This window comes from Rhinoderma darwinii, chromosome 2 (assembly GCF_050947455.1).
Source record: "Rhinoderma darwinii isolate aRhiDar2 chromosome 2, aRhiDar2.hap1, whole genome shotgun sequence".
Lineage (NCBI taxonomy): Eukaryota > Metazoa > Chordata > Amphibia > Anura > Rhinodermatidae > Rhinoderma > Rhinoderma darwinii.
The window spans coordinates 213,650,295-213,678,040 of NC_134688.1; the positions used below are offsets into that span (position 1 = coordinate 213,650,295).

The window sequence follows — 27,746 nt, forward strand, 5'->3', positions numbered from 1 at the left end:
AAAACCACAGCAAAAAACGCGTGTGGTGCAAAACCACTTAAAAAAAACAGGTGCTGGTTTTTCCAGGCAGAATTTTCTGCCTGTAAAAAAACTCTGAACATACCGGAAGGCTGACAGTCTCCCCAAAAAATCCTGGGAGGCTACCTCAGCTCTAGTACAGATGAATATCGGTGCCACCTGTGTAGCCAGATTTATGTTTAGATGGCTCAATCAATTTGGAGGTTTACCTCAGAGAGGGCACTCCTAGAGAAGACATTATTGCGTCAATCCCCTTCTCTCCAAAGCCACCGTTTTTTTGGCGGATGCCTCCCCAGAAGCTTCTAGAGCTAAGCGTACTCTCCAACACCACAAGAGCCCTGTGGCTAAAAATGTGGTCTGGATATCCACTGTCAAAAAACAAATTCTGAGCTTTATAATCTTTCAAGGAGAATATGTGTTCGGTCCAGATCTAGATACCATTTTAGAGTAGACATCAGATAAAAAGAAAACCGTTCCCGAAACCTATAGTTCAAAAAAAAAAAAAAAAAAGTTTCTTTGCCGCTTTCGTAGTCAACAACAATCCCATAGGGGAAAAGGTAAATCAAGCAGGTGGAACTACCCCAAAGGCATAACAGGAAGGAATATCTTCCTTACCCAGGACAGACCTACACAATGACGGCAGGGAAGTAGTAGGCAGAATTTCAAAAGATTTCTCCACAATGGGAAAACATCTCTGCCAACGAATGGATCCTGAATTCCATATTAGAAGGGTTCAAAATAGAGTTCTCCTACCCCCCCAAACAAAATGGTCATAACCCATCTCCCATCCCTTACTTTTCAGACATCTCTGTCAGAAGGCCTACAAAAATTTATATACATGAAGGTGATCTCTCCAGTACCCATCAGGGAAAGAGTCTCGGCCACTACTCACGTCTTTTATTGGTCAGGAAACCCAACGGGAAAGACCGGATAATCATAAATCTAAAACCGTTGAACAAATCTGTGGTATACCACAAGTTCAAGATGGACTCAAACTCAACAATTCCACTGGTAGTGAAAGACTTCATGATGGCGACTATAGATCTTCAGGACGCATATTATCATATTTAAATACATTCGATATACAGGTTTGCAGTCCAACAGGCCCAAAAAAATTACCACTACCAGTTTAATGTACTCCCTTTCGGAATCTCCTCTGCACCAAGAATTTTTACCAAGGTAATGGCGGAAGTGGTGGCCATTCTCAGGAAGTTAGGGATAAAAGTCATCCCATATCTAGACGATCTTCTTCTAATAGCATCTTCTCAAATACTTATAAGTCACGTACATCTTGCCTGTCAAACACTTCAGGATTTAGGCTGGATCATCAACAGGGAAAAATCCAATATGACTCCAAAGAGACAAAACATATTCCTGGGAATCTTGTTGGATTCTCACAAACAAATGTAGTTTTTGCCACAAAGCAAAAAATTATCCCTGAAAGGAAGAATTTCCAACTTCAGGGGTCAAAGACAAGTCTCCATAAGGGAGGCAAAGTCGATATTGGGATTAATGACCTCATGCATTCAGGCGGTTCCCTGGTCTCAGGCTCATGCCAGAAATTTCCAGGCCCTGACCGTCAAAATGGAACAAATCCTCCCTAACGCTGGACAAGAAAATACTCCTCACAGGTTCAGTAAAAAGGAGTAGTTTGGCATCCCTCTCCCATAATCTCAGTGACAACACAAGCAAATTAGGATGGGGTGCGGTAGTATCCGGAAGAACATTCCAGGGTACATGGTCTCAGACTAAGCCTTCACTCCTCAAATTTTCTAGAATTGAGAGCTGAAGTGATGTGTTGAAGGAGCGGTGGCCTGAAGTGTAAACACAGCGTGAGCTCGCGATTTAAGCTTAGATCCCGCTGTGCAGGGAGATGTATGATGCTTATTGGACAGTGTCATTCAGACAACATTACAACGCCCAAAGAGAAAGATCAGCATTACCGCCTCTTTGGTTTCGCCTCATTTGCAAATTTAGAAAAAGAGCTCAAATTAAAATAATAAATGTTTTGGGACACAATTTTCACTGGAATTATCAGGGTGACAGCACCTATTAGATTGGGCATTACTAAACTAGCAACAAGTCCTCTTTAAAATATATCCAAAATAAGGACATATTGGAAAATAAGCTACTTCAAAATAATTTGTAGATTTAGAAGGCTCTTTATGGAAAGGAACATACAGCATGTTTGTTTTATACGGGTAGAAAGGTTTATAAATATATTGTATTTAATCAGTGAGAACTAAAAGTTTTACTACCGGGTAGCGGGTCGGTTTGCCCCTTAGATTGCAGCAGTTTATTTAGATTTTGAGTTCAGCTGAAGGATCAGAGAATATTGCGCTGGTCTGTTATTAGGTCTTTCCAAATGGGCTACTATCCACCAACCACAATAATTAGCGTACACCTTCAGCCATGCTTCAGCAGAGATGATAAGCCACCAACCATCATTAATGAAGAGGAGGGCATATTTGTGGCCTTTTTGTAGCGTGCAGAGAAAAACCTCTAAAACCTTCTGCTGGGCTCAAAACTCAGGACTCCTCGTCATAAAATGTTTTTGTTACAGGTGGAGAACGGTTTTAACCCCTTCCCGCTGCGGCCACTTTTGACCTTCCTGACAGAGCCTCATTTTTCAAATCGGACATGTTTCACTTTATGTGGTAATAATTTCGGAATGCTTTTACCTATCCCAAGAGATCCGGAGATTGATTTCTCGTGACACATTGAACTTTGTTATTGTCACGGTCCCAGGGTATGTGGACCCACTAGGCCGCTCCGCCGTAGCGGATAGGCAGCTGACCAGGTCACAGTCTATATGAAAGTCAATAGTAACTGGTCCAGACGGTGGTTGTGGCTTCAGCACGGATGGAGGCTGGTGCAGCAGGTAGCGCCAGACGTGGCGGGCAGAATCCGATGTGGCAGAAGACACTGGACGTGGCAGACGACAGCAGGTGCAGTAGACACGACTCCAACACTGGTATGCACAGGAACAAGAACAGTACGGGACACAGGAACAGGTAAAAGGGCACGGGTAACAACTGGAACGGGAAACACTAAGGGACCATTTGCAAGACAGACTGGGATAAACTAACAACGCTCAGGTAAGGATCAGAAGGCCTGGGGCCTTCTTATAGACCAGGAAATCATGGCAGTTGATGATCAATTCCTTTGTGCGCGCGCTGGCCCTTTAAGGATGGGCACGAGCATGCGCACGCACCCTACGGGACACAGCAGAACGGAGCGGAAGTGAGCACTGGTGTCTCCTAGGAAGGAGATGGGGACCAGCGCTCACGTATCCATGGCTGCGGGCGTTGGGAGGTGAGTAAACCCGATGGCCCATGGCCATGGACGCTACAGTTACTGGCAATATTTGCTCGAAACCTTTAGTATTTAATTGTGAAAAAAAACAACATTTAGTGAAAAGTTGCAAAAATTAGCATTTTTATAAATTGCAGTTATACTACACAAAATTGTTGCTAATTAACATCCCCCATATGTCTACTTTAGATTGGCATCGTTTTTTGAACGTCCTTTTATTTTTCTAGGACGTTACAAGGCTTTGAACTTTAGCAGTAATTTTTCACATTGTAAAGAAAATGTCAAAAGGCCATTTTTTCAGGGACCAGTTCAGAAGTGGCTTTGAGGGCCTTATATATTAGAAACCCCTATAAGTCACCCCATTTTAAAACTGCACCCTCAAAGTACTCAAAACAGCCTTTAGAACGTTTCTTAACCATTTAGACGTTTCACAAGAATTATAGCAAAGTAGAGGTGAAATTTACCAATTTCACTTTTTTTTGCACAAATTCATTTTAATCCATTTTTTTGTAACAGGTTTTACCAGAGAAAGGCAACTCAATATTTATTGCCCAGATTTTGCAGTTTTAGGAAATATCCCACATGTGGTAATAGACGGAAGCACCGGCCTCAGAAGCAAAGGAGCACCTAGAGGATTTTGGGTCTCATTAGAATATATTTTTGGCACCATGTCAGGTTTGAAGGGCTCTTGCGGTGCCAAAACAGTGAAAACCCCCCAAAAGTGACCCCATTTGGGAAACTACACCCCTCAAGGAATTTATCTAGGGGCATAGGGAGCATTTTGACCCCACAGTTTTTTTGCAGAAATGATTGGAAATAGGCCGTGAAAATAATTAAAAAAAAAATAGATTTTCAAAGAAAATGTATGTTTAGCTAATTCTTTTTTTTTTCATTTCCACAAGGACTAAAGGAGAAAAAGCACTGAAACATTTGTAAAGCAATTTCTCCCGAGTAAAACAATATCCCATGTGGTCAAAAAACGGCTGTTTGGACACATGGTAGGGCTCAAAATGGAAAGCGCACCATCAGGATTTTGAAATGGTTTCTGAGTGCCACGTCACATTTGCTGAGCCCCTGTAGTACTAGTATAGTGGAAAAACCCCAAAAGTGACCATTTGGGAAACTACTCCGCTTGAGGAATCATCTAGGGGTATAGTGAGAATTTTGACCCCAAAAGGTTTTTTGCCGAATTAGAATTAAGCTGTGAAAATGAAAAATGAAATTTTTTCCCAATAAGATGTAGCTTTATATCAACATTTTTTGTTTTCACAAAGAATAAGGAAAAAGCCCTCCAATATTTTTAAAGTAATTTCTCCAAAGTATGGCAACACCCCATATGTGGTTATAAACGGCTGTTTACGTATATGGGAGGGTTCAGAAGAAAATGAGTGCCATTTGACTTTGAGCGTAGATTTTGCTGGAATGGCTTATGGACGCCATGTCTCATTCGCAAAACCCCTGATGTACAAAAAAAAAACAAAACAGTGACCCCATTTTAGAAACAACACCCGTAAAGGCATTTATCAAGGGGTGTAGTGAGAATTTAGACCCTACAGGTGTTTTTTTTTCAGAAATTAATACGCAGTGGAAGAAGCAAAGTGAAAATTGCAATTTCTCCACTGATCTGCCATTTTACAGCTCAATGTGTTATGCCACTAGAGAATCTTACCCCATAAATTGTTAAGCGGGTTCTCCCGGGTATTTTAATCCCTTACTTGTGGACGTAAACTACTGTTTGGGTGCACTGTAGGGCTAAGAAGAGAAGGAGCGCCATTTGGACCATGGATTTTGCTTGGTAGTAGTTTATTTGGAGTTTTACTGGTATTTCAGTTTATAATGTGGGCGCACATGTAATCTGTGCGGAGTACATCATGGCATAATAAGAAAGTATAATAATGGGCTAAATAATAAAATTATCCACAGATGTGTGGTACAATGTGAAGCAATCCGTTATACACAGGCCAGTGTCGCACTGATAAACTGTATTCTTTCTTATCCCCTTCTGTAACACTGCACCTTTGGGGTCTTTTTCTCCTTTGTAGTTTGGGAAGTTTTGCTGGGAAAGTTTTGCGCTGGTATAATACGGGCGCCCTCGCTTCCAGCGGATGTGTTATGTTCCTTCCTAGCTCCTAAATACTATGGCCCTGAAATATCGGGATGTTTCTTCATCACCACATTACTAGTGCCATAATTTTTTTATTTTTCAGTTGATAGAGCTGTGTGCGGGCTCGTTTTTTTTGCGAGACAAGCTGTAGATTTTATTGGTATCATTTTGGGACACATACAACTTTTTGATCACTTTTTATTAAATTTTTTGGAATAGGAAACTTCCAGAATTGCTTGTTTTTGGTAGTTTTTTATTGAAGTTTTTTTCGGCATTCATTGTGCGCCATAAATTAAATGTTAACTTTATTCTGCGGGTCGATACGATTTCGGCGATACCAAATGTACACTTTTTTTTTATGCATTGCAGCTTTTGCACAATAAAAATTTTTTTTTTTTTTTTTTTCAATAATAATAATTAGTTTTCTGTGTCGCCATATTTCAAGACCCATAACTTCTTTATTTTTGCGTGGACAAAGCTGTCAGGGATTATTTTTTGCGGGACGGGTTGTCATTTTTATTGGTACTATTTTGGAGTAAATGTGACTTTTTGATCACTTTTTATACCATTTTTTTGGGAGGGGATGTGACCTAAAAACAAAGACTGGCGTAGTTTTTCATAATTTTTTTTACGGCGTTCACAGTGCGGGATCAAATTATATAATAGTTATATAGTTTGGGTCGTTACGGACGCGGCGATACCAATTATGTATAGTTTTTATTTATTACGTTTTTTCCAATAATAAGACTTATGGGAAAAAAAGCAGTTTGTTTTTTTTTACCCGAAACTTGTGTTTTGTTTTTTTTTCAAAAATTTGTATTAACTTTTTCACTTATCCCACTAGGGGACTTGAAGGCCTGATTCTCCGATCGCTACTCTAATACACTGAACTACACTGACAGCAAGCCTATGCGGGTCCTCATCAGCTTCTATACAAGGCAGACACGGAGGCCATTATTTGGCCTCCGGTTGCCGGTCGGGCAAAAACCTCTCAGATGCTGCGCTGGTCCTGGCCGTTACAGGAGGGTGCCAGCTGTCTAATACAGCTGTCACCCCGTGGTGATTGTGCGGGCTCTGCTTCCATCAACACGACGTATCTGTACTGCAGTTTGCGGGAACACCTTCCCGACAGCGAGATACAGCGGATGTCGGGAAGGGGTTAAGCAGCTTAAACAAGAGACAACTACGAACATTTCTAAATATTTATTTCTTATTAAAACAAACATATTTGTGTAAAAAGCTTTTTTTGTCACTGGTGGAAAGTAACAGAACAAATAAAAAATAAAAGGAACATTTGTTTTCAACAATGACATAGTTCACTATTAAAATCACCAAGGCAAAAAGACTATCTTCAGAATAATTTTGCTTTAGTACTCCATCTAAAATAGAGTTAATGTTAAATATAGTTATCTGTAGTTTATATAATCTTTTAACTATATTCTAGTGAGTCCCATTGCTCAAAATTTACTTAAAGAACCCTTCACCTTCCCATATATGTGCAGCATGTAATAGCCGGGGCTTCACAAACACTGTCTCACTTAAAAAAAAAAATCCTATCTTCCTCCGTTATTTACATATCAGTGCCGTTATATTTGGCGCCCGATATGTAAATAAGCCCCTAAACTGTCAATGGGGCGTTTCTATCGAACTAAATGGCAAGGGGGCGTGATGTCTCCTCTCTGACACTGTCCAATCAGCTACAGACAGTGTCAGGGCGGCTTGCGCTGTGTTCCCTCCCACGAGAACACACAGACTGGTGGTTCTGCAGAGAGCACTCTCTCAGTCTGTGTGTGTGCGCTTGCGGGAGGAAACACAGCGCAAGCCGCCCTGACACTGTCCGTAGCTGATTGGACAGTATCAGAGCGAAGACATCACGCCCACTTGCCATTTAGCTAGATAGAAATGCCCCATTGATAGTTCAGGGACTTATTCACATATCGGGCGCCAAATATAACGGCACCAATATGTAAATAACGGAAGATAGAATTTTTTTTAAAGTGAAACAGTGTTTGTGAAGCCCTGCCCATTACATGCCACACTCAGCTGTACATGTATGGGTGGGTGAAAGGTTCTCTTAAAGTAAAATTGAGCAAGGGGACTGTTAAAAATTTTACTTTAAAACTTTTGGTCTCTTCTTCCTTTATACTAGCAAGGATTTTCACCTAAAACTTATAGAGCACCTGTCACTAGGTCATATAATTTGAACTAGTTTACTGACCTGAATAGCGCTGTCTCCCTGATTCCAGTGCGGTTTTCTTTTTTTCCTGGACTCCTCCGCTCCAGAGATATGGCCCACTGTTTTGTTGGCTCCCTATTGCTAATTTTCTCTAGTTTGCTAACAAAGCGTGAACTACTTTCTACCTTGCTTGGTGCTGATTGTTCAGCATCAGAGGCAGCGAAGCTGGCTCTACCCTGTTGGCTAACTAACTACAGCAAATTAGCATATAGGGAGCCAACACAACAGTGGGCCGTGTCTATGGAATGGGAGAGCCCAGGAAAAAAAAATGTAAAAGACCGCGCTGGAATCAGTGAGACAGCGCTATTCAGGTCAGTTAACCAGTTCAACTTATATGACCTAGTGACAAGTCCTCTTTAAAATGGCCATATATTAGTAAATCAGAATTTAGAGCCGTAGCCAAGGTTTAGTAATTAGGTTTCCTTTTACTTTTCTATTACTTGATGGCTATTTTTGCAAAAGTCACAAGAGGAAGTGCAGCCATATTGGATGTCACTAATAAATAAGCAACTGATGCTAAAACTGCTGAGAGAATAAGCTAATAAAACGGCAGCTTGTCATCAGTTGCTAACCAATTCAAAAGTGCCTATCAATAGGACTGCACTTCCTGTAGTCACTTTTTCAAAAATGTCATATCCAACCAAAACAGAAAAGTGGCAAAACTTCTCGAAGTAAACAAACCATTGCCAAACACCAGAATAAGCTCTAACTTCTGATTTGCTATTATATGGCCATTATTAAATTGTGGGTGAAACTCCTCTTGAATAAAGAAACAAATTTACAATTATTAATGACGAACAATTAAAACAGATGTGCAACTTTGATCTACTTCCACACCTCCTGTTTCAGCATAACGAAATCCAAAGCTTAACCAACGTTATATGACCTTGATGAAATGTTGCACAAAAGCAGAATAAAAAAAACCAACAACAATACATAAGCTTAATTCTGCAGTTGTAAAAATATGCTTATTTGGAGATTTCATTTAGTTTCCAACATTGTCTTCTTGGTAAATTCGTTTTCCAGTAAATGCCTTAAAAATAAATAAATCGTAGCTTAATATTAGATGAGGGAAATAAAAACAATGATATGTTACGGTTATTTTCAGATTTTTTGTATTTTCTATTACGTTATCTCTTTTGGTTTAACATAAGGCTAAAGTGAGATGAAAAGGAAATGCTCCGATTTATAGTCCACTTCAGAAATGCAGACAAACAGACCTCAGTATAAAAAGCAGTGTACAGGACCTTTTCTCTTTTAAAAAAAACAAACCAACAACCGTTAGATATCCATTCTTTTTTTATCATTGGTTTCAATTGAAAACAGAAACAAACGGATTGTAAGATATTTTCATCCGTTATTTTGATTTCCATGGGATTTTTAACAGATCTGTTTTATCCTTATTCCGATCTAAAATCTGATCAGAGTAATAGATTATACAACGCAAGTGTGAATTTAGCCTTAGTGAGTTACAGAATAATGGTATGCAATTATGAAAACACAAATTTTTCAGAAGTGAAAAAGATCTGACTAGTTGCCAAGGTCCGAACCTCCTGTATTTGTATCATTTTGTGTGGATCTCTTCAATAAATGATTACACACACCACAACGGGGTTCAATCCAACACACTCTTGCCCAAGACTATGTACACATTTGAGGACAAATAGATCAGTGTGTAATTAGTCTTTGTAATTAGTCTTTATTAAAACGTAATTTCACTTTGAGATACATCTGTTCTGTATTCTCCATACAGAACAGTTGTATCTCTCGTTTTATGCTGAATCCGTCAGTCCCGCGGTTCATAACGTAGATGTGATAGACTACAGGTGGTCCTGCGTGTCAGACACGCTGGACCCACTGACACTGAACCTGTCGGGTCCGCGGGACTGAGGGATTCAGTGAAAACGAACGATACAGCTGTTCTGTAAATAGCTGTATTTTAAAGTGAAACCATTTTATAATAGACTAATTACAAATTTACACTAAACATACGAACTAATTAATTTAAAAAAAAAAAAGATAAAAAAAAAAAAAAAGCCCTCAAAAGGTTTGCATAGCCTTTAAGCGAAGCAAGATATTCCTCCAAAAAATTATTTCGATAGATGGTTTACTATACCATGCGTTTCTTCTTCTAGGACTTCCGCCATTAGCCACTGGGGAAAAGGACCCTTTAGAGAAATAAACATTCATAGGATTATAAAACCCACACAAACAAAAAGGGTGGAAAATATTGTAATTCATACAATAGGTCATGTTGGCAGTAGGAAAGATTGTGGGTCTCCAATCTTCCCATCACAGGAGTTTGTTCATTTTTATATTAATTTGTTTTGTAGTGGAGCTGAACTACTCAGCATCGTCTATAACACGTCACTCACAGAACCTGACCGTGTGTGTAGCTTCTATCATGAATATGTACGGTTAATAACAGGAGCTTACAACTGAAGATTCTCCACCTGACCGCAAAAATTAGGGGGTTAATACATGGTTATAGGAATTATAATGTTAGACGTTCATCAATTAGAAAGTTATCTTTTTTATGCTACACAAATTCACTTTTCCTTTAACTCCATGGCTACCTAAAATCCCTAGCATTATTAGAATACTCCGTGAGCAAAAAAACCTTCTGCAAAAAAACAAGGAAGTATTCTGGGACCGTGTTGGAAGCCCGCTCAGAGTTCATAAGGATCCTTTGTTGTAGAGAAAATAACTTGTTCTTTCAAGCAACAAGATCGTTTTATTCTCTCTAGGGTACATTTTACTTACTGGAAGACACTGGACTGAGCGGCAACATATGAGTTGGAAGAGCTGAGGCGACAACCTGAAAATGAAATGTTTAAACATGAAAAATTGCATAAGTATACTTCAAACAGTGCAATGTCAAAATTGTAGTGTACATTCCAAATGTCAAATATGACAAGTGTCATCGAAAAAAAATCACGCTAATCTGAACGCTAACGTTTAATAACCAGCATTGTAATAAAATAATCAGCATTAAAATGCCCCTAAGGATATGTTCAGATGCAGATTTTGCCACCAATGTCACAATACTGGGGGAATTCCACAAGGTAATAACACGAAATACACACAGATGTTTTTCTGCTACATGTGGATGGTGTTTTGAAAACTCACACCGAAAATCTGCCGCGTCTGAACCAGATCAACAATCAAGTCTCTATAATGGCGCACAGGTTCCCAGTGTCTGCTGTAGAGAGAACCCAGGTTTGATTTGACCTGTTGAACAGTATTATTTTCCCCACAGATAAGCAGCGCCGCAGGCTTGACTAAGTAGCTTGTGCATTGTAATGGAGAAGTTGGGGCTAACAGCGGTCGACCAACAGCTATCTAATGTCTATGGCCAGCTTAAAGGGGTTTTTCACTTGGCACAATTACTACTAGTTGCAAAGATCCCGACTATGAACAAATCACAAAGTGTCCACCTGCTGTTCAGAAGTGGAGTAAGTGTTCAATTTTACTGCAGTGCCACCATAGGAGAAACTAAGCATTACACAGTGTTTATGCATATTAATGGGTTGTCTGTGTAATGCAAAACAAGACAGGTCCTCCACAGTGAGGGACATTTTTTAACTACTCTCATGTTCCCTCTAAATTGTAAAGTGCTGCGTAATATGTTGGCGCTATATAAATAAAGATTATTATTATTAGAAGTAACCCCTCTAACTCAGAATTCCCTGATAGGGTATATGAAATGGGTCTTCTAAACGGGAAACCCCTTTTAAGTCCACTAAGAACCTGAAAATACAGATGTCATTGCACCAAAATCCAACCCACTTTGCCATACTACACAAGGGTCCAGGAAGCGGAAATTTGTTAGGTGGGCTCCTAATATTATAGACTTATTACTGTGTCCATCTTTGGCATAAAAGGGAAAATAAGTAGTTAACGGTGACAACATTCTTGATCTAACTACATTCTAGCCACAAGGGCACCTAACTCAAATCTACAGTGAAGAACCTGAAAAAAGCATTATAGATCTCAGCTTCCTTGAAACTGGTGTATATGATTGGGGGTTTTGGGATATCGAGGTTACTTGCAATCAAATATTAATATTTAGGTTTTGAGTGGAAATTACAGTGCTTGTGTTTAGTCAACAGTTGACAACAGTTGCAGCAATTGGGTGACCGTGTTGGTGACAAGCACAAACCGCAGCAATCGGATACAGAGTATAATACATACTCCGACATGAATTAACATATATTCAGACATTTTTCTCAAATATTTTGCAATTGTGAAATATAAGAAAGTGCTTACTGAATGTTGTAGGTTAGAGGAGCTGGTCTCGGACCGTAACCGATCACTACGGTCCATAGAACAAAATGATGACTTTGAGGTACTAACTATTACAGCTTCAGTTATGACCCTGGGTTTCTTTGACAATGAAAATAAAAAATCATTACTTAGTGGCCTCTTGGCTCTTATTGATCCTGGTGAATTAACCAAAGAAGAAACAGTTGCTGATAATTGGACTTGGGCTTTACCAATTGAAAAGCCTGCCTGGGTTAGACTTTCATACAGGCTTTCCAAATTCCTATTTGGACTTTGATCTTCAGTAAATGCAGAAAATGAATTTCTTCTGGTTAGACAGCATGTCCTATTCGGCAGCTGCTTAATGTATTCTTTGTAGAGCTGACGGTTTCGCTCATTAACTTCCGTCCGGCTTGGAGTGGTCATGGCTGTTCTTGGGCTCCTTGTTCTTTCACTCATGCTGCAATTAGGTTCGACAACCATTTCTTTAGGGCTCTGTAATATAGGAAATCCAGAAAAAGAGTTTCTTCTGCTTGGGGTTTGAAAGTTTTGTTGAAGGTGCCTAGACTCTCTGAAGTATGGAAAACGGTCTATGTCCATATCCATTTGGCTTTTGTTGGTTATACCCTTAGTTGAACTATTGTACATTTTGTATGGGCTAATAGTTACTCTCAAGTTGTAACCAGGAGACATATCATTTATTTCCTTTTGAGCAGGAAAGGGACGGTCCATGTACATGGTTCCATCAGCAAGTGTACATTCAAAGGTCTTACTAGCATTGTTCTGGGAGTCGGAGCGATGTGTGAATGGGACGACAGGGCTATCTAATTTATGTGGCTCTGAAAATAAACGGAGACGAGGGCTAGAAATTTTACTATGCTCTCCTGAGCCAGATTCTTTCTGCATTAGTGTGAATTTATTAGTCTCAGATGAAGTCAGAATTTTCTCGACATTGGGTGCGGGACATATTGTGTAAGTCTTGTTAAAAGACGTAGACATTTTTTTGTTCAGCATTATCTTCCTATTTTTGTAAAAAATGTGGCGTTTGTAGTGACGGACAATACGATCAGCTGTCTGGTTTTTAAACGGTAAATTCCATAACCTGCCGAGGTTCTCAATCATTTCTGGGTAAAAGTCTGAAAGAGTTTTATTCCCTGGTTCAGAGTAACTTGCTTCCCCGTTGTCTGAAGGCTCACTATCACCTGCTTGACACACAGCTACGGTATTCCTACTAGGCGCTGTTATCCTCTCAATTAATCTCTTCAGTTGCTCAGAAACTTGAATAGTTTTGCCAATACCACTCAAGTCACTATATTGTGTTGGAACAAATCCTTTGCAGTCTGAGAAAGGAAAATACAATAACATATCAATGCAATAAATAACAATTCATGGTTGAATATGAATTTAACATTTCAGGTAAAAGCATACATTATGATAGCACCAGATGAGTTATTGCATACACACATTATACATGAAAGTAGTAACGTGCCGAGTGACTACTTTATGCAGTGGGTGATCTGGAAAGTGCAGTTTACAAATTTTCTGGGAGTATGGAAGAGTAACGGAGCCCTGCAACTGACTGATCTTCTGGCCTTATCTATGCTAATTCAACGAGAAACATTTTACATTTTCTATATAGGTATAATCTACAAAAAAGAGTTGAGAGCAATTTTGCCAATACACTGTATTACAGCCTGTAGTATACAACGCAGTCCAGAGCTGCATTCACAATTCTGCTAAAATAATTTTACAGATTACAGACAGATACATCTCTAGTAGTGTTGCGGAGCGTACATAATAATATGCTCTTTTATCTACATCAGATTTTACAATCTCTGGTGGAAAGACTGCACTTTCCAGAATGACCATCATAAGAGCAAGCTCTGAGCAGACACTGAACAAGAAGTAAATACAAGGAGATTTGAGCTCAAGAGCTTGTAAAATTGGGAATGCAGCACTGCGTGAGAGAAGGCTATAAGCCAGCTGTACAGATCAGTGCAAAACAAGTCATTGTATAAAGTATAGTTCACTGTATAATGAACCTCCTCATCATTCTTAGTATTTCTGCTTGCTGTGAGTGAAATGAAATATTAAGAAACTCAAAGAGGGTCTGTCACCAGATTATAAGTGCCCTATTTCCTACCTAATCTGATCGGCGCTGTACTGTAGATAAGTGATTTTTACTTTGAAAAACTATTATTTTTTAGCAAGTTACGAACAATTTTAGATTTATGCAAATTAGTTCTTAATGACCGACTGGGCGTTTTTTTTTTAAACTTTTTACCAAGGGGTGGTTGTAAAGAGAAGTGTATGACACTGACCAATCAGCGTCATACACTTCTCTTCATTCATGCCCAGCTTGTTTCACTGCACAGCGTGATCTCGTGAGATCACGCTGTGACGGGACTTCCTCCCACAGGTTCTTCATCAGAGCCATGGAAGACTGAACAGACATCGCCTCCAGCCGCTGCAGATTTGGATAAAAGTCCTGGTACGGCTAGAGGCGATGTCTGTTGACTCTTCCATGGCTCCGGTGAAGGACCTGTGGGAGGAAGTCCCGTCACAGCGTGATCTAGCGAGATCACGCTGTGCAGTGAAACAAGCTGGGCTGGAATGAAGAGAAGCATATGACATCGATTGGTCAGTGTCATACACTTCTCTTTACAACGTCCACTTGGTAAAACACCCCTGTGATGCTATCAAAGTGGGGTACCCCCTTCTCATTTTCTCTTTGAATCCTACAGTCAGCTTTGAATGTGGTATCCAAAGGGATAACGGCAGAGATTAGAGGTTTCTCTGATCTCCGCTGTTAGAGCGTTGCTGCAGCAGTGTATTACAGCCATTACCCGCACCTGATTGGATTCAGCCTAATGTGATGCAGCCAGCGCTGAACTAGTGAGCGGCAGGCACTGTAGACTGAGAACATGGGGGTGCTTTGCGGTGCGCGCACCATGTTATCTGTCTTCAGCACTTAGTGCAGCGCCGGCCGCATCACATTATGCTAGTGGCTAAATTTATGTATTACAATACTGCTTCACATCTTCACATCTTAGTATTGAAATACATGAATTCATGGTATTGAACCGCTTGCGGGTGCACAGCATCAAAATAGTATTGATATATTTCGATGCATCGAGCAACCCTATCGCATATGCAGTTTTATACACATAAAATATTCTTTAAAGATTGATAAACTAATACCATCAACAAAGGGATCTTCTTTATATTGCATTAAGGTACTGCAGGATTGGCCAGAAAAGTGTTCATCCTAAAGACAGAAATAAATCCACATTAGTAAGGTTATTACACATCCTGTACGTTCTTGAAATAATCTGGACAAAACGCTAACATTTTGTGCAGCTTCACCCAACCTTCCTGTGCTTCCCTGCTTCAGGTGCACCATTTTTATTTTTTAAATATCCTTTTTATTGTCAGTTTTCACATTTTCTTACAAACATTTCACGTAAGAGTTACATCATGAGTGCGCAGCACTCAACTGTCATGGGATTAACTTTTAAATTAAATTCAACATAACATATAAACACACCAACATAGAAACATGGCATAATTGTCGATCTTCAGATGGACCAAACAAACATGACTCCCCCAACTCCAACACCACCTAGATCATCAATGAGTTTCCACTCATCCTTTCTCCCCCAGCTGGCTCACAGTTGCATCCTCCCTAAAACGCCTGCCAAGAGCTGCGTGCAGTACCACTTTGTGTACTGGAAAGGCCTAACAATTTCCGCTATTTCGGCTGTTGTACATTGCGTTTCTATAAATACTTGCCACTTATCAAATAGCTTCTTGGTTCCCGTTTCCTTCCGCCTTTCCACCTCCACCCTCTCAAGAACCAATAACTGTTTCAGCCGTGACACAATCATTTCTAACCCCGGCATGTCGTCTGCCTCTAACCAGTGACTCAGGAGGCATCTCAAAGCTTCCAGTAGAATCGTGTGCACCAACACGGGAGGTGATCTTACTCCTCGAGCACCCTCTTCCTCTGGCGGCCGCGCTTGATGGAATAGTAGCGCTTGAGGCGTCATTGGGAGATTCGTTTTCCAATGGTCCTTAATATATTTCTGTACCATCCCCCAAAATCGTTTCGTATGTACACACCCCCACACTCCATGCCACAAATTTGTCAGTGGTGTATTGCACTTGGGACAACTTGTAATACGATCAGGGAAAGATTGTGAGGGCAAGATATTAAAGCCATATATAGCTGCATGCATCAACTTGAAATAGGTTTCCCTCCAGCTCTCATTTATCACACTCTTCCGTACCGTCTCCCAACCTCCCAGTATGGTCTCTCCTATATCTGGATCCTGAGTCCACCGTTCCCAGCTTTTAAAACTAATCCTTAATTGCGGACGAACAAAACCCTCTCTCAATGCTCTATACATTCCTGAAATGGTCGCCCGCCCAGTTGTTGGACCTATGACCTCATCCAGAGTGTGCGTAGTAGCTTCCTTACTCAAATCCCTGAGCCTGGAGGTACAAAATGTTCGTACCTGAAGTACTTGCAAAAAATTGACTCTATCTACTATGGGTCTGAGTTTAGCGGTGATTTCCTCCCCAGTTAACCACCTCTTTTCCTCTGTATGCATAAGATCCCCTGCGCTACCAATGCCTACCCTCCCCCATGAGGCAATTCCGTCCCCCTTGTCCATTCCCGGTAAAAACTCTGGATGACCGCTCAACGGCATATACTTCGATAACAGGTGGGGTAACCCAAACTGCTTACGTACCACTTTCCAAGCTAGAACTGTATCTCTCAATACAATGGAGGTTTTGAGACGGCACGGAAGAGAAGCGATTCTACAATGTAACAAAGCTTTCAGGTTCCAAGGTGAAGCATACTCCCCTTCCAGATCTAAATTGGAATAATTACTTGTTTCATGAAGCCAATCTACTACATGACGCATAAGACAGACCACGTTATAACCCCTGACATTCGGAAAGTTCACACCCCCTTCTTGTTTGCCCATCATGAACTTGGTGAGTGCTATGCGCGGCCTTTTTCCTGCCCATATAAATTTAGTGAATGAAGCCGTCAATTTCGAGACATCCACATGCTTCAATAAGAGAGGTAGCGTTTGAAAGGGGTATAGCAATCTAGGAAAACTAACCATCTTGATCAGATGACATCTTCCCAAGAGGGACAATGGCAATTGGCCCCATCTAGTGAGTTCCGCTTGTATTTTTTTAATTAACGGGGGATAATTTAAGCCATACAGAGTGTCTGGTACCCTCCCTATTTTGATACCCAGATAGGTAATGCAGTGTTCCACCGGTGATATCCCGCAACCCAAGGATTGCCAAAAGGTCTTTGGCAATGGCCTGCCCAACTCCAGCAGTTCGCTCTTAGCTATATTGACTTTGTATCCCGAGCATTGCCCAAATTCCTGCAAAAATTGAAAAACCTTCCCTAAATGCTCCTGAGGGTTTGACATAAAAAGTATGACATCATCAGCGAACAGGGCTAATTTCACTGCACAAGATCCCACTTGAATGCCTCTGAACATATCCGATTCCTCCAAGAATCTGGCCATAGGTTCCAGTGCTAGATTGAATAGCAGGGGCGACAAGGGGCAACCCTGTCGTGTTCCTTTATGTAATTGGAAGGGATCTGATAGGAACCCCGAGGAATGAACGCGTGCTTGCGGGCTAGTGTAGACTCCCTTCAGGAAGACCCGGAAATCTCCCTGAATGTTCATTTTGTCTAGCACCATCCCCAGCCATTCCCATTGTATGTTATCAAAGGCTTTCTCTGCGTCTAGCGCTAAAAGTGCCGGCCTGGTACCTGGCTGGGGATCGTGCCTGACTGTTTCTAGCAGGTGCACCATTTTTAAAACATATGAGAATCCTCTTACTTCAACTAGCCTGACCTGGCACTTTTCTCTGTCAATGGCGCGGAGGATAAAATAAAGTTGTTTGTGTCATGAACTGCTGCTACTCATTCTGTATATGCAATAAAGGATGAGAATGGGATGAAAAGAACCCTAACAACTTCAGCCTGCTCTGAAAAACTCGACTACGGTCTGTCTGCCAAGACAGATGGAGCCAGATGTGGCCAGCGACAGCCCAGCTCTGTCGGTTTAAGATGTCAAACGCATAGGGGGCTAGGCGGAATGCACTTTTCAGCTCAAGGCTATGCAGCCGATAGATAGATAGATAGACGTTGTGTTAAAGCTATGAAAGCATTTACAAAGAAGAGCCAATAGACATGCCTATTTAAGCCCTTAACGAGCAGACGTATTTTTGCCTTAAAGGGATTTCCCATATCCACAGGATATGTCATAAATGTCCGATAGATGCGGGTCCTACCTCTGGAATCCGCATCTATCTCTAGAAAGTGGTCCCCTAAACCCACTTCTAGCTTTTTGTGCTCGCGCGCACGATAGCGGGCGGCGATGGCTACTATGGCAACCAGAGTCCAAACAATCGATGGAAGCCTAGTGGGTCCTGACAAAGTCAGCATCCACTATGTTTGCTGTCAGCGAGTAACTGACAGCTCTAATACACTGCACTACGCATGTAGTAGAGTGTATTAGAATAGCGATCAGGGCCTCCTGCCCTCAAGTTCCCTAGTGGAACAAAGTAAAAAAAAGTTCAAAAAAGTTGTGTAAAAATAAGAAAATACAACTTTTAAAAAAGTGATAAAAAGTCAAAATCCCCCTTTTTAAAAATAAACAAATAAACTATACATAATTGGCATCGTCGCATCCGTAACGGCCTGAACTACAAATTTATGACGTAATTCATCCCGCGCGGTGAACGTTATAAAAGAAAATAATAAACCGTACCAGTATCACAATTGTTTAGTCACTTCACCTCCCAAAAAATGGAAGAGATCAAAAAGTCGCATGTACCTAAAAATGGTGCTGATCGAAAACTACAGTTCGTTACGCAAAAAACAAATCATCACAGTTTTCTTGATGGAAAAAAAAAAAAAAGTTATGGCTCTTAGAATAAGGCAACACAAAAAGTAAATGATTTTTTACAAAAATTATTTTATCGTGCAAACAGCATAAGATATATAAAAAAAAAAACTATAAACATATTATATCGCCGTAATCGTATCGCCCCGCAGAATAAAGTGAATGTGTCATTTATAGCGCACGGTGAACGCGGTACAAAAAAATTAAATATAATAAAAACAATAGTAGAATTGCTGTTTTTTTGATCAAAAAGTTGCATGCACCCCATGAAAACTACAATGAATTCCTCAAGGGGTCTAGTTTCCAAAATGGGGTCACTTTTGGGGGTTTCCACTGTTTTGGCACCACAAGACTTTTTCAAACCGGACATGGTGCCTAATGCATTAAATTAAAATTAAATGTCACCTCTACTGTGCTCTAAATTCCTGCGAAACACCTAAAGGATTAATAAACTTTCTAAATGCTGTTGTGAATACTTTGAAGGGGTCCAGTTTCTAAAATGGGGTGTTTGATGGGGGCGTCTAATATATAGGCTCCTCAAAGCAACTTCAGAACTGAACTGCAACCTAAAAATAAATAAAAATGAGGCAATACTTCGCTTCTTACATTATACTGTGATAATGAGCACCTCGAGATGACCCCAGTTTTGACCGTTTGTATAAACGGAGACCTCTATTAGACCGTTTCAGTGCCCGGTTTTCCCAAGCAGGCATTGCTAGAAGAAATCTGAGAGGCCTCCCTAAGGGCCTGTTCACATCACCGTTCGCTTTCCGTTCCGGGGTTCCGTCGGAGGTTTCCGTTTCAGTCACCATTGATATCAATGGTGACGGAAACATTGCTAATGGTTTCCGTTCGTCACCATTCTGGCAGGTTTCCGTTTTAAGGACGGAATCAATAGCGGATTCGACTGCGCTATTGAGTCCGTCGGAAAACCGGAAACCTGCCGGAATGATGACGAACGGAAACCATTAGCGATGTTTCCGTCACCATTGATATCAATGGTGACTGAAACTGAAGCGGTGGTTTCACTTTCACTTCCGTTGCAGGGTTCACCTGACGGAAACCTCCAACGGAACCCCGGAATGGAAAGCGAACGGTGATGTGAACAGGCCCTTAGACTCTGCTTGGGCAAACAAGAAGGGGTGAGAGCAGGGCACATTTTAGCAGCAACATATGGTGTGTCCAGTACAAGAGAGATGCCACACCAGTACCCATGTACCTGTACGAGGTACCAGTACAGAGACCCCCAAACCAGACTGCATCCTGGACTACTATAGGTACATGGGAGGGGTGGACTTGTCAGATCAAGTCCTGAAGCCATAGAGCGCCATGCGGTGTGGTATAAGAAGCTGGCCGTGCACATCATACAGATGGCATTGTACAACGCGTACAAGCTACATCGATGTACAGGCCAGACGGGAACTTTCCTGGAATTTCAAGAGGTGGTTATCAAGAACCTGATCTTTAGGGACCAAGAAGGGGGGGGGGCACCCAGTACTTCTGTAAGCGAGGCCACACGCATCGTTCTAGGGCACCAGTTTCCAGGAGAAGTTCCCCAAACTGGCAAGAAAGGAAAAAGTCAAAAGAGGTGCAAAGTCTGCTATAAGAGGGGGATAAGGGAGGACACAATATATCAATGTGACACGTGTCCTGAAAAACTAAAGCTCTGTATGAATAAGTGTTTTAATATTTTTCACACATCCCTTGATTTTTAACCTACTCAAGTTTTACTTACCCTGATGCACTCCGCACAGCTTATCCCCCTCATCTTCCCTTCTGAGCCCTGCTGTGTGCCCAGGCAGCTGATAACAGCCACATGTAGGGTATTGCCATACCCGGGAGAACCCATATTACAGTTTATGGGGTGTATGTCTCTGGTCAAAATGCTCACTACACCTCTAGATGAATGCCTTAAGGCGTGTAGTTTTTAAAACGGGGTTACTTCTTGGGGGTTTCAACTGTACTGGTACCTCAGGGGCTTCTGCATACATGACTTCGCACCAGAAAATCCCCAGTAGGCCAAATGGTGGTCCTTTCCTTCTGAACCCCCCCATGGGCCCAAACTGCAGTTTATCACCACATATGGGGTATTGCCGCACTCAGGACAAATTGGTCAACAAAATGGGGTATTTTATTCCCTGTGAAAATAAGAAATTTTGAGCTAAATCTACATCTTATTAGAAAAAAATTAAACAATGTTTAATTCACAGCCCAATTCAAATAAAGTCTGTGAAAAAACTGTGGGGTCTAAATGGTCACAACACCCATAAATTAATTCCTTGAGGGGTGTAGTTTCCAAAATGGTGTCACTTCTGGTGGGTTTCCATTGCTTTGATTCCTCTGGGGCTCTGCAAATGCGACATGGCACCCGAAAACCAATCCAGCAAAATCTGGACTCCAAAGAACACACAGCGCTCCTTCCCTTCTGAGGCCTCCCATGGACCAAAATGGCAGTTTATCGCCACAAATGGGGTATTGCTGAACTCAGGAGAAATTGGGTAACAAAATGGGGTATTTTGTTCCCTGTGAAAATAAGAAATTTTGATGAAAAATTACATTTTATTGGGAAAAAAAATGAAATTTTTTTAATTTCAAAGCCCAATTCAAATACGTGCGGTGTAAAAACTGTGGGGTCAAAATGGTAACAACAACCATACATGAATTCTTTGAGAGGTGTAGTTTCCACTTTTGGGGGATTCCTACTGTTTTTGCACCTCAACACCTCTTCAAACTTGGCATGCTCCCTAAAATATATTCTAATAAAAAAAGAAGCCCCAAAATGCACTAGGTGCTTCTTTGCTTCTGGGGCTTGTGTTTTAGTCCACGAGCGCACTAGAGCCATATATGGGACATTTCTAAAAACGACAGAATATGGACAATACATATTTAGGAGTGTTTCTCTGGTACAACCTTCTGTGTTACAGGAAAAAAAAAAATGAAATTCAGCAAGAAAAATGAAATTTGCAAATTTCACCTCCACTTTGATTTAACCCCTTAATAACCGGGCCTGAAAAGACCTTAATGACCAAGCCAGATCTGTTAAATCTGGTATGTCTGACTTTATCAGAGAATAACTCAGCGAAAGTTTTGAATATCCAAGTAATTCTGACATTGTTTTTTCGTCACATGTTGTACTTTATTTTAGTGGTAAAAGTAGACTGATACGATTTGCGGAAAATTATCATTTTTCCCTATTTTTAACTGCAACATGTCACATATGTACATACATACTGTACAATTTTTTTTAATTAAATATATATTTCCATCTCTTTACTCTATTTTGGCAGCACTTTTGAAAAAAAATATATATATATATATTTTTTTAAAGCAATTTAGAAGACTTACATATTTTGTAATAATTTTATCAATTTTGAAGTATATTTTGTTTTCCTGCACCAAGCCAGGTTTTCAGAGGCTCATAGGTGTCAGAATGGTGGAAACCCCCACAAGTGACCCCATTTTGAAAACTACACCCCTTAAAGGGAACCTGTCACCAGCATTTCACCTATTAAACAAGCAATATCAGGTGGTAGTGGGTGAAAAATAATTTCTATATAACCTATAATTGTCTTTTTAGTCGGCTCTGTAGCTTTAGTATTCAGTTTTTTAGTGTTCCTGCACCGTATGCTAATGAGCATAAGAGTCAGATCTTAGTTTGAAAAGAGTAATATCTTCATTCCTCATGTCTTTCCACCTCCTTACTTTTGATTGACAGCTCCTTGCCTTCCCCCAGCACACAAAATCCTGCGCTTGTGCATTGATGTCCTATTCTGGTGGTGCGCACAAAGGGACACCGGATTATTACGATAAAAGGCGCAAAATGTTCGCAGTCCGTTATTTACAGTCGGAGGAGGAGTTTAGGAGAGGAGATAATGGCAATGAACTTTTGATAGCAGCGGCCAGTGAGGGATAGGTAAAGTTCAATAGGTGAAATGCTGGTGACAGGTTCCCTTTAAGGTATTTATTAAGATGTGTTGTAAGTATTTTGACCCCAGAGTTTTTTTTTGTAAGTATTCATGCAAAGCAGGCGTAAAAAAAATATAATTTCACTTTTTTCATAAAAGTATCACTTTGAAGACCGATTTCTTTGTAAAGCGACCATGAGAATGAAGAAACACACCCCAAAATCTATCACCCTGTTTCTCCTGTATTCAAAAATGCCCACATTGTGACTCTAATGCATTGCCTGGACACACAGCAGGGCTTGAAAGGAAGGGAGCACCCAGAGGCTTTCAGGTCTCATATTTTGCTTGAAAATGTTTTAGGCCCCACTGTACATTTGGAGAGGTTTTGAACTACCAGAACGATAGAAACTCCCCATAAATGACCCCATTTAGAAAACTAGACCCCTTAAGGTATTCATCTAGGTGTGTACTAACTATTTTGACCCCACAGTTTTCGCAGGAATTAATGCAAAGCAGGTGGAAAGAAAATGTACATTTTTTTTTCAAAAATGTGTCATTTTAAGGTCAGATTTCTTGCACAGAGGACATGAGAATAAGGAAATGCACCAGAAAATGTATCACCCTGTTTCTCCTGTGTTCAAAAATATCCCCATTGTGGCCCTAATGTGTTTCCTGGACACACGGCAGGACCCAAAAGGAAGGGAGCACCCAGAGGCTTTCAGGACACACATTTTGCTTGAAAATGTTTCAGGCCCCATTACACATTTATTTTTTTCCTCAAATAGTTCATTTTTATCACATATTTATCACAAAGTGCATGCAACTGGTGAAGTACGCCTTAAAGGTATTACTATTGTATGCCTTAGTATAGAAATATGCCGAATACTCATCATTGGGGGACAAACAGATGGAGAAGTGAAGTGGATTTCATGCTTTTATAACTTTTTGTTGAAAAGGAGAGGATTCTACTTTTCTAGATTGAGAAATAGATGTCCCTAACAGTTTCTACACCCTATGACTATGTCGTGCTAAGAAAGCAGCTGTCCTGCAATCATGTCAGTCCATAGACATTATGTATATCAACCCACTCTGATATATAGTAAGTTAGAGTGGGAAAATTTATTAAACTGTTGGCGGAAAAAGGCAATATATTTAATAAAAAGGAGGAAGAATGTATCCAGCTATGTGGAAAACTAGAGCATGTTCACAGGATGAAAGAAAATTTGTAGGGCTGTAATGACTTTATTATTCAAAGTGACTGGTCATACAACGTCTCTTTAGCTCCATCAATCCCTATATAAGGGACGAATGTGCCAAGTGACGCGGTACACCATAACAAGCCCCTGCCCGGCAAGGAAGGAACCGCCATGTGCACAAAACAACCAATCACCTGTAGAATATATAAAGGGGCAGTGTCCCACACCGGATGTATAGATACAGTAAAGGCCACTACTCCCCAAATTAATGTCGCTATTTCTAGAAGTATTGTTGGGTGTAAGAGGTCCACCAAAAACCCGAACAAAACTGTAATAAAGCCCATAGTGTATTGATAAGGAACAGCTCGCTTATTAGAAATCCTCAGAACAAAAAGAAAAAATTATGCCGTATCCCCAGTCAGTAACAGCTATTTATGGGAGGACATAGTCATAACGAAAAAGGAAATAAAAAGCTTTCAGGGCACAATTTTATCTTGAATGAATTTCAGGGCCTTATTCCACTTTCTATAACTGGGTTATATCCCAAAATGACTGAATCTAGAAAAGTATATTTCCCTCCCTCCCATCTCTAAAAGAACCCTAAATTTTGGCATCTCCTAAATATACAGCGAAGCTGCTTCCCTAAGATAAGAAAATAAAAAAAGAAGAGGTGTACAGAAAAATAAAATCCTAAATAAATCCTGCATTTTAACTTTTATAGCTCACAAAACAAAATTAGTAATGTGCGACGGTATGATAGATTTAAAAAGAGGGACTTATGCATAGACCAGGGTTGGAAGGAGAAGCGGAACAATAATATCGCGACTCACTTCGCTGTCCTCGTTTGCTGCAGACCCGGCACCTTTTTTAGGGGTATTTTTTTGTTCGGTGTTGAAGGGATGTTTTTCAACAAGTCGGCGTACATCCTCTGACTCATGGACTACTCTCTGGTCTGCAGATTGAAATAGGAGGAGATTTTCAATCACTTTCTCCTGAAATTCAAAGAATGTCACCCTGCCCGCTGATTTTTTGTACAGGACAAATGCGTTCTGCATCGCAACCTGGATAAGGTATATTGCCACTTTCTTATACCATGTTCTGGTTTTCCTTTTAACCAGATAAGGTTGAAACATCTGGTCGCACAAATCTACCCCACCCATGAATTTGTTATAGTTGATGACACACACAGGCTTTGGTCTATCTGCAGAGGCCCCACGTTCTCTAACAGTTGCTGTTGCACTTGAATGGACAGTGCTGATCATGTAGACGTCCTTGCGGTCACGAAATTTTAAAGCCAGCATCTTCTCAATTTGAAAAGTGCATGACTCCCCCTTTCGTAGTTTTTTATCCACAAGTTGACGTGGGAAACCTTTGCGATTCCTGCGTATTGTGCCACAGGCTCCGGTGTTAGCACAATGAAGGGCGCTAAACAACGGGCACACTGGTATAAAAACTGTCATTGTATACATGATACCCCTTGTGTAGGAAAGGGCCAATTAAATCCCACACAATCTTACCAGTGGTACCAATATTTGGAGGGCACCCTGGTGGATTGAATTCACTGTCTTTACCCTCGTAGATCTTAAACGCACATGTGTAGCCAGTAGTGCTTTCACATAACTTGTAGATCTTTACCCCGTATTTTGCACTTTTTTAGGGTATGTATTGGCGGAATGAGAGACGCCCTTTGAAATTTATTAGTGATTCATCCACTGCTAAAGTTTGTTCAGGGGTATATGCTCCTAAAAAGGAGGAATTAAGAAAATTTAGCAAAGGCCTTAATTTATACAGCCGGTCACGGCTTCTGTCGCTGGAAGGGGGTGCCTGTAGGTTGTCACTAAAGTGGAGAAATCGCATAAGTATTTCGTACCTGCTGCATGACATAATGCCAGAAAAAATGGGGGTGGCATGTATAGGGCTTGATGCCCAATATGACCTAATAGAGGGGTTTTTTATAATTCCCATGTTAAGGGTGAGGCCCAAAATATTATTTTTTTATTTCAATTGCATTTGTGGGATTCCACAACCTGGCATGAGGTGACGAAGGCTTATTTGCAATGTACTGCCTGGCATACAAATTTGTTTCCTGCACAAAGTGTTCCAAAACTTGGTCCGTAAAATACTGAAAACACTTTTTTTTTTTTAAACCGTGTGTGAGGAACAAGTGATTTTGTGTGGGGACACTGACACACTTGTATCTGTTTCTCTCCACAGCTAGAACAGAGTGAGGAGAAACAGATACATGTTTTTACTTTTATTTTACAGTAGTGATCACTATGATTGGATCTCATAGTGAACACAAAAGATCAGGAACCAATACTATTGGCTCCTGATCACTGCTCTAAGAACAGAGCTGGTAGCAACAGCTCGTTCGTAGAGCAGGAGCTGTCATGTAGACACTCCCCGCCGGCTCTGTACACAGGAACAGCATGTGACCGCTGTGATTGGCTGTCACAGAGGTCACATGATGTTACGACGAAATCGGCAGGTCCTGATAGCTGCACTAAGAACCGGACCCGATACTTACAGCTGGTTTTTAGTGCAGACGTCACCAGGGTGCCGCTAAACCCTCTCTACTACAGCGATGCCAAAAGGCGTAGTTGTAGACTGAGTACCTGCACCGCATGACGTCAAAAGACGGTGGGCGGTCGTTAAGGGGTTAATTCCTGTGAAATGCATAAAGGGTTAAAAAAACTTTCTAAATGCTGTTTTGAATACTTTGAAGGGTCTAGTTTTTAAAATGGGGTGTTTTATGGGGGTTTCTAATACATAGGCCCCTCAAAGCCACTTCAGAACTGAACAGGTACCTTACAAAAATGGCTTATGAAATTTTCTTAAAAACGAGAAATTGCTGTTTAGGTTCTAAGCCTTGTAACGTCCAAGAAAAATAAAAGAATGTTCAAAAAACGATGCCAATCTAAAGTAGATATATGGGAAATGTGAACTAGTAACTATTTTGGGTGGTATAACCGTCTGTTTTACAAGCAGATGCATTTAAATTCAGAAAAATTCAATTTTTTCTCAAAATTTTGCAATTTTTCACAAATAAACACTGAATATATTGACCAAATTTTACCACGAACATAAAGCCCAATGTCTCATGAGAAAACAATCTCAGAATTGCTTGGATAGTTTTAAGCATTTCAAAGTTATTACCACATAAAGTGAAATATGTCAGATTTAAAAAATGGACTCTGAGCCTTAAAGGAACAGTGTCATCACAAATTATTTTTTTATATGTTAAAGATGTTAGTGCTTTATTAAAAACGTTTATATTCATTTGTGTGTTTGTGTTTTACTTTTTCTTATTTTTACACTTTTTCTTCCCTATGGGGGCTGCCATTTTTTTTCCATTTCTGTCTGTGTCGATTAACGACACATACAGACATGGAATACGGCAGCCACAGTCCCATAGGGACTGCGAACGGCTCCCGTCCCATTGACTTCCGTGTACGGCGTCTGTGTGGGAACTGCGCATGCGCCGCTCCCACACAGTCCAATTCGAAATTGGCGCGGTCCGGCGCCATTTTCCTGTGGACCGGAAGTCGCGGCCGGACAGTAATATTACTACTTCCGGTCGCGGCTTCCGGATTTGTGCACTTGTACCAGCGGCAGCAAACGGAGCGGACGGGCCGGAGGGAGCCGCGGCGGCAGGAGCAGGTAAGAGATTTCAATGTATGTTCGTGTTTGTGTGTGTTTACTACTTTATGTAAACCTACTACACTGTGTGTTAGCTCAAAAAATGGCGACACACAGCGTAGG

The 27,746-nt window shown here is 40.7% G+C and overlaps 1 protein-coding gene across 5 annotated transcripts in view; it reads right to left on the reverse strand.

Moving 5' to 3' along the window:
* Positions 1 to 7,999: 7,999 nt before the first annotated feature.
* HJURP (Holliday junction recognition protein) overlaps positions 8,000 to 27,746 on the reverse strand; it is a 38,533-nt gene continuing 18,786 nt past the window's right edge. For 4 of the 5 annotated variants that reach the window (XM_075852816.1, XM_075852814.1, XM_075852813.1 and 1 more), the window contains 5 exons: positions 15,138 to 15,204; positions 11,943 to 13,276; positions 10,437 to 10,491; positions 9,790 to 9,841; positions 8,000 to 8,706 (listed from right to left, as the gene is read on the reverse strand). In XM_075852816.1, the coding sequence (XP_075708931.1) occupies positions 8,655 to 8,706; positions 9,790 to 9,841; positions 10,437 to 10,491; positions 11,943 to 13,276; positions 15,138 to 15,204 (1,560 nt within the window). In that variant the 3' untranslated portion in view covers positions 8,000 to 8,654. The remainder of the gene's footprint in view (positions 8,707 to 9,789; positions 9,842 to 10,436; positions 10,492 to 11,942; positions 13,277 to 15,137; positions 15,205 to 27,746) is intronic. The other variant, XM_075852817.1, reaches the window with a different exon arrangement.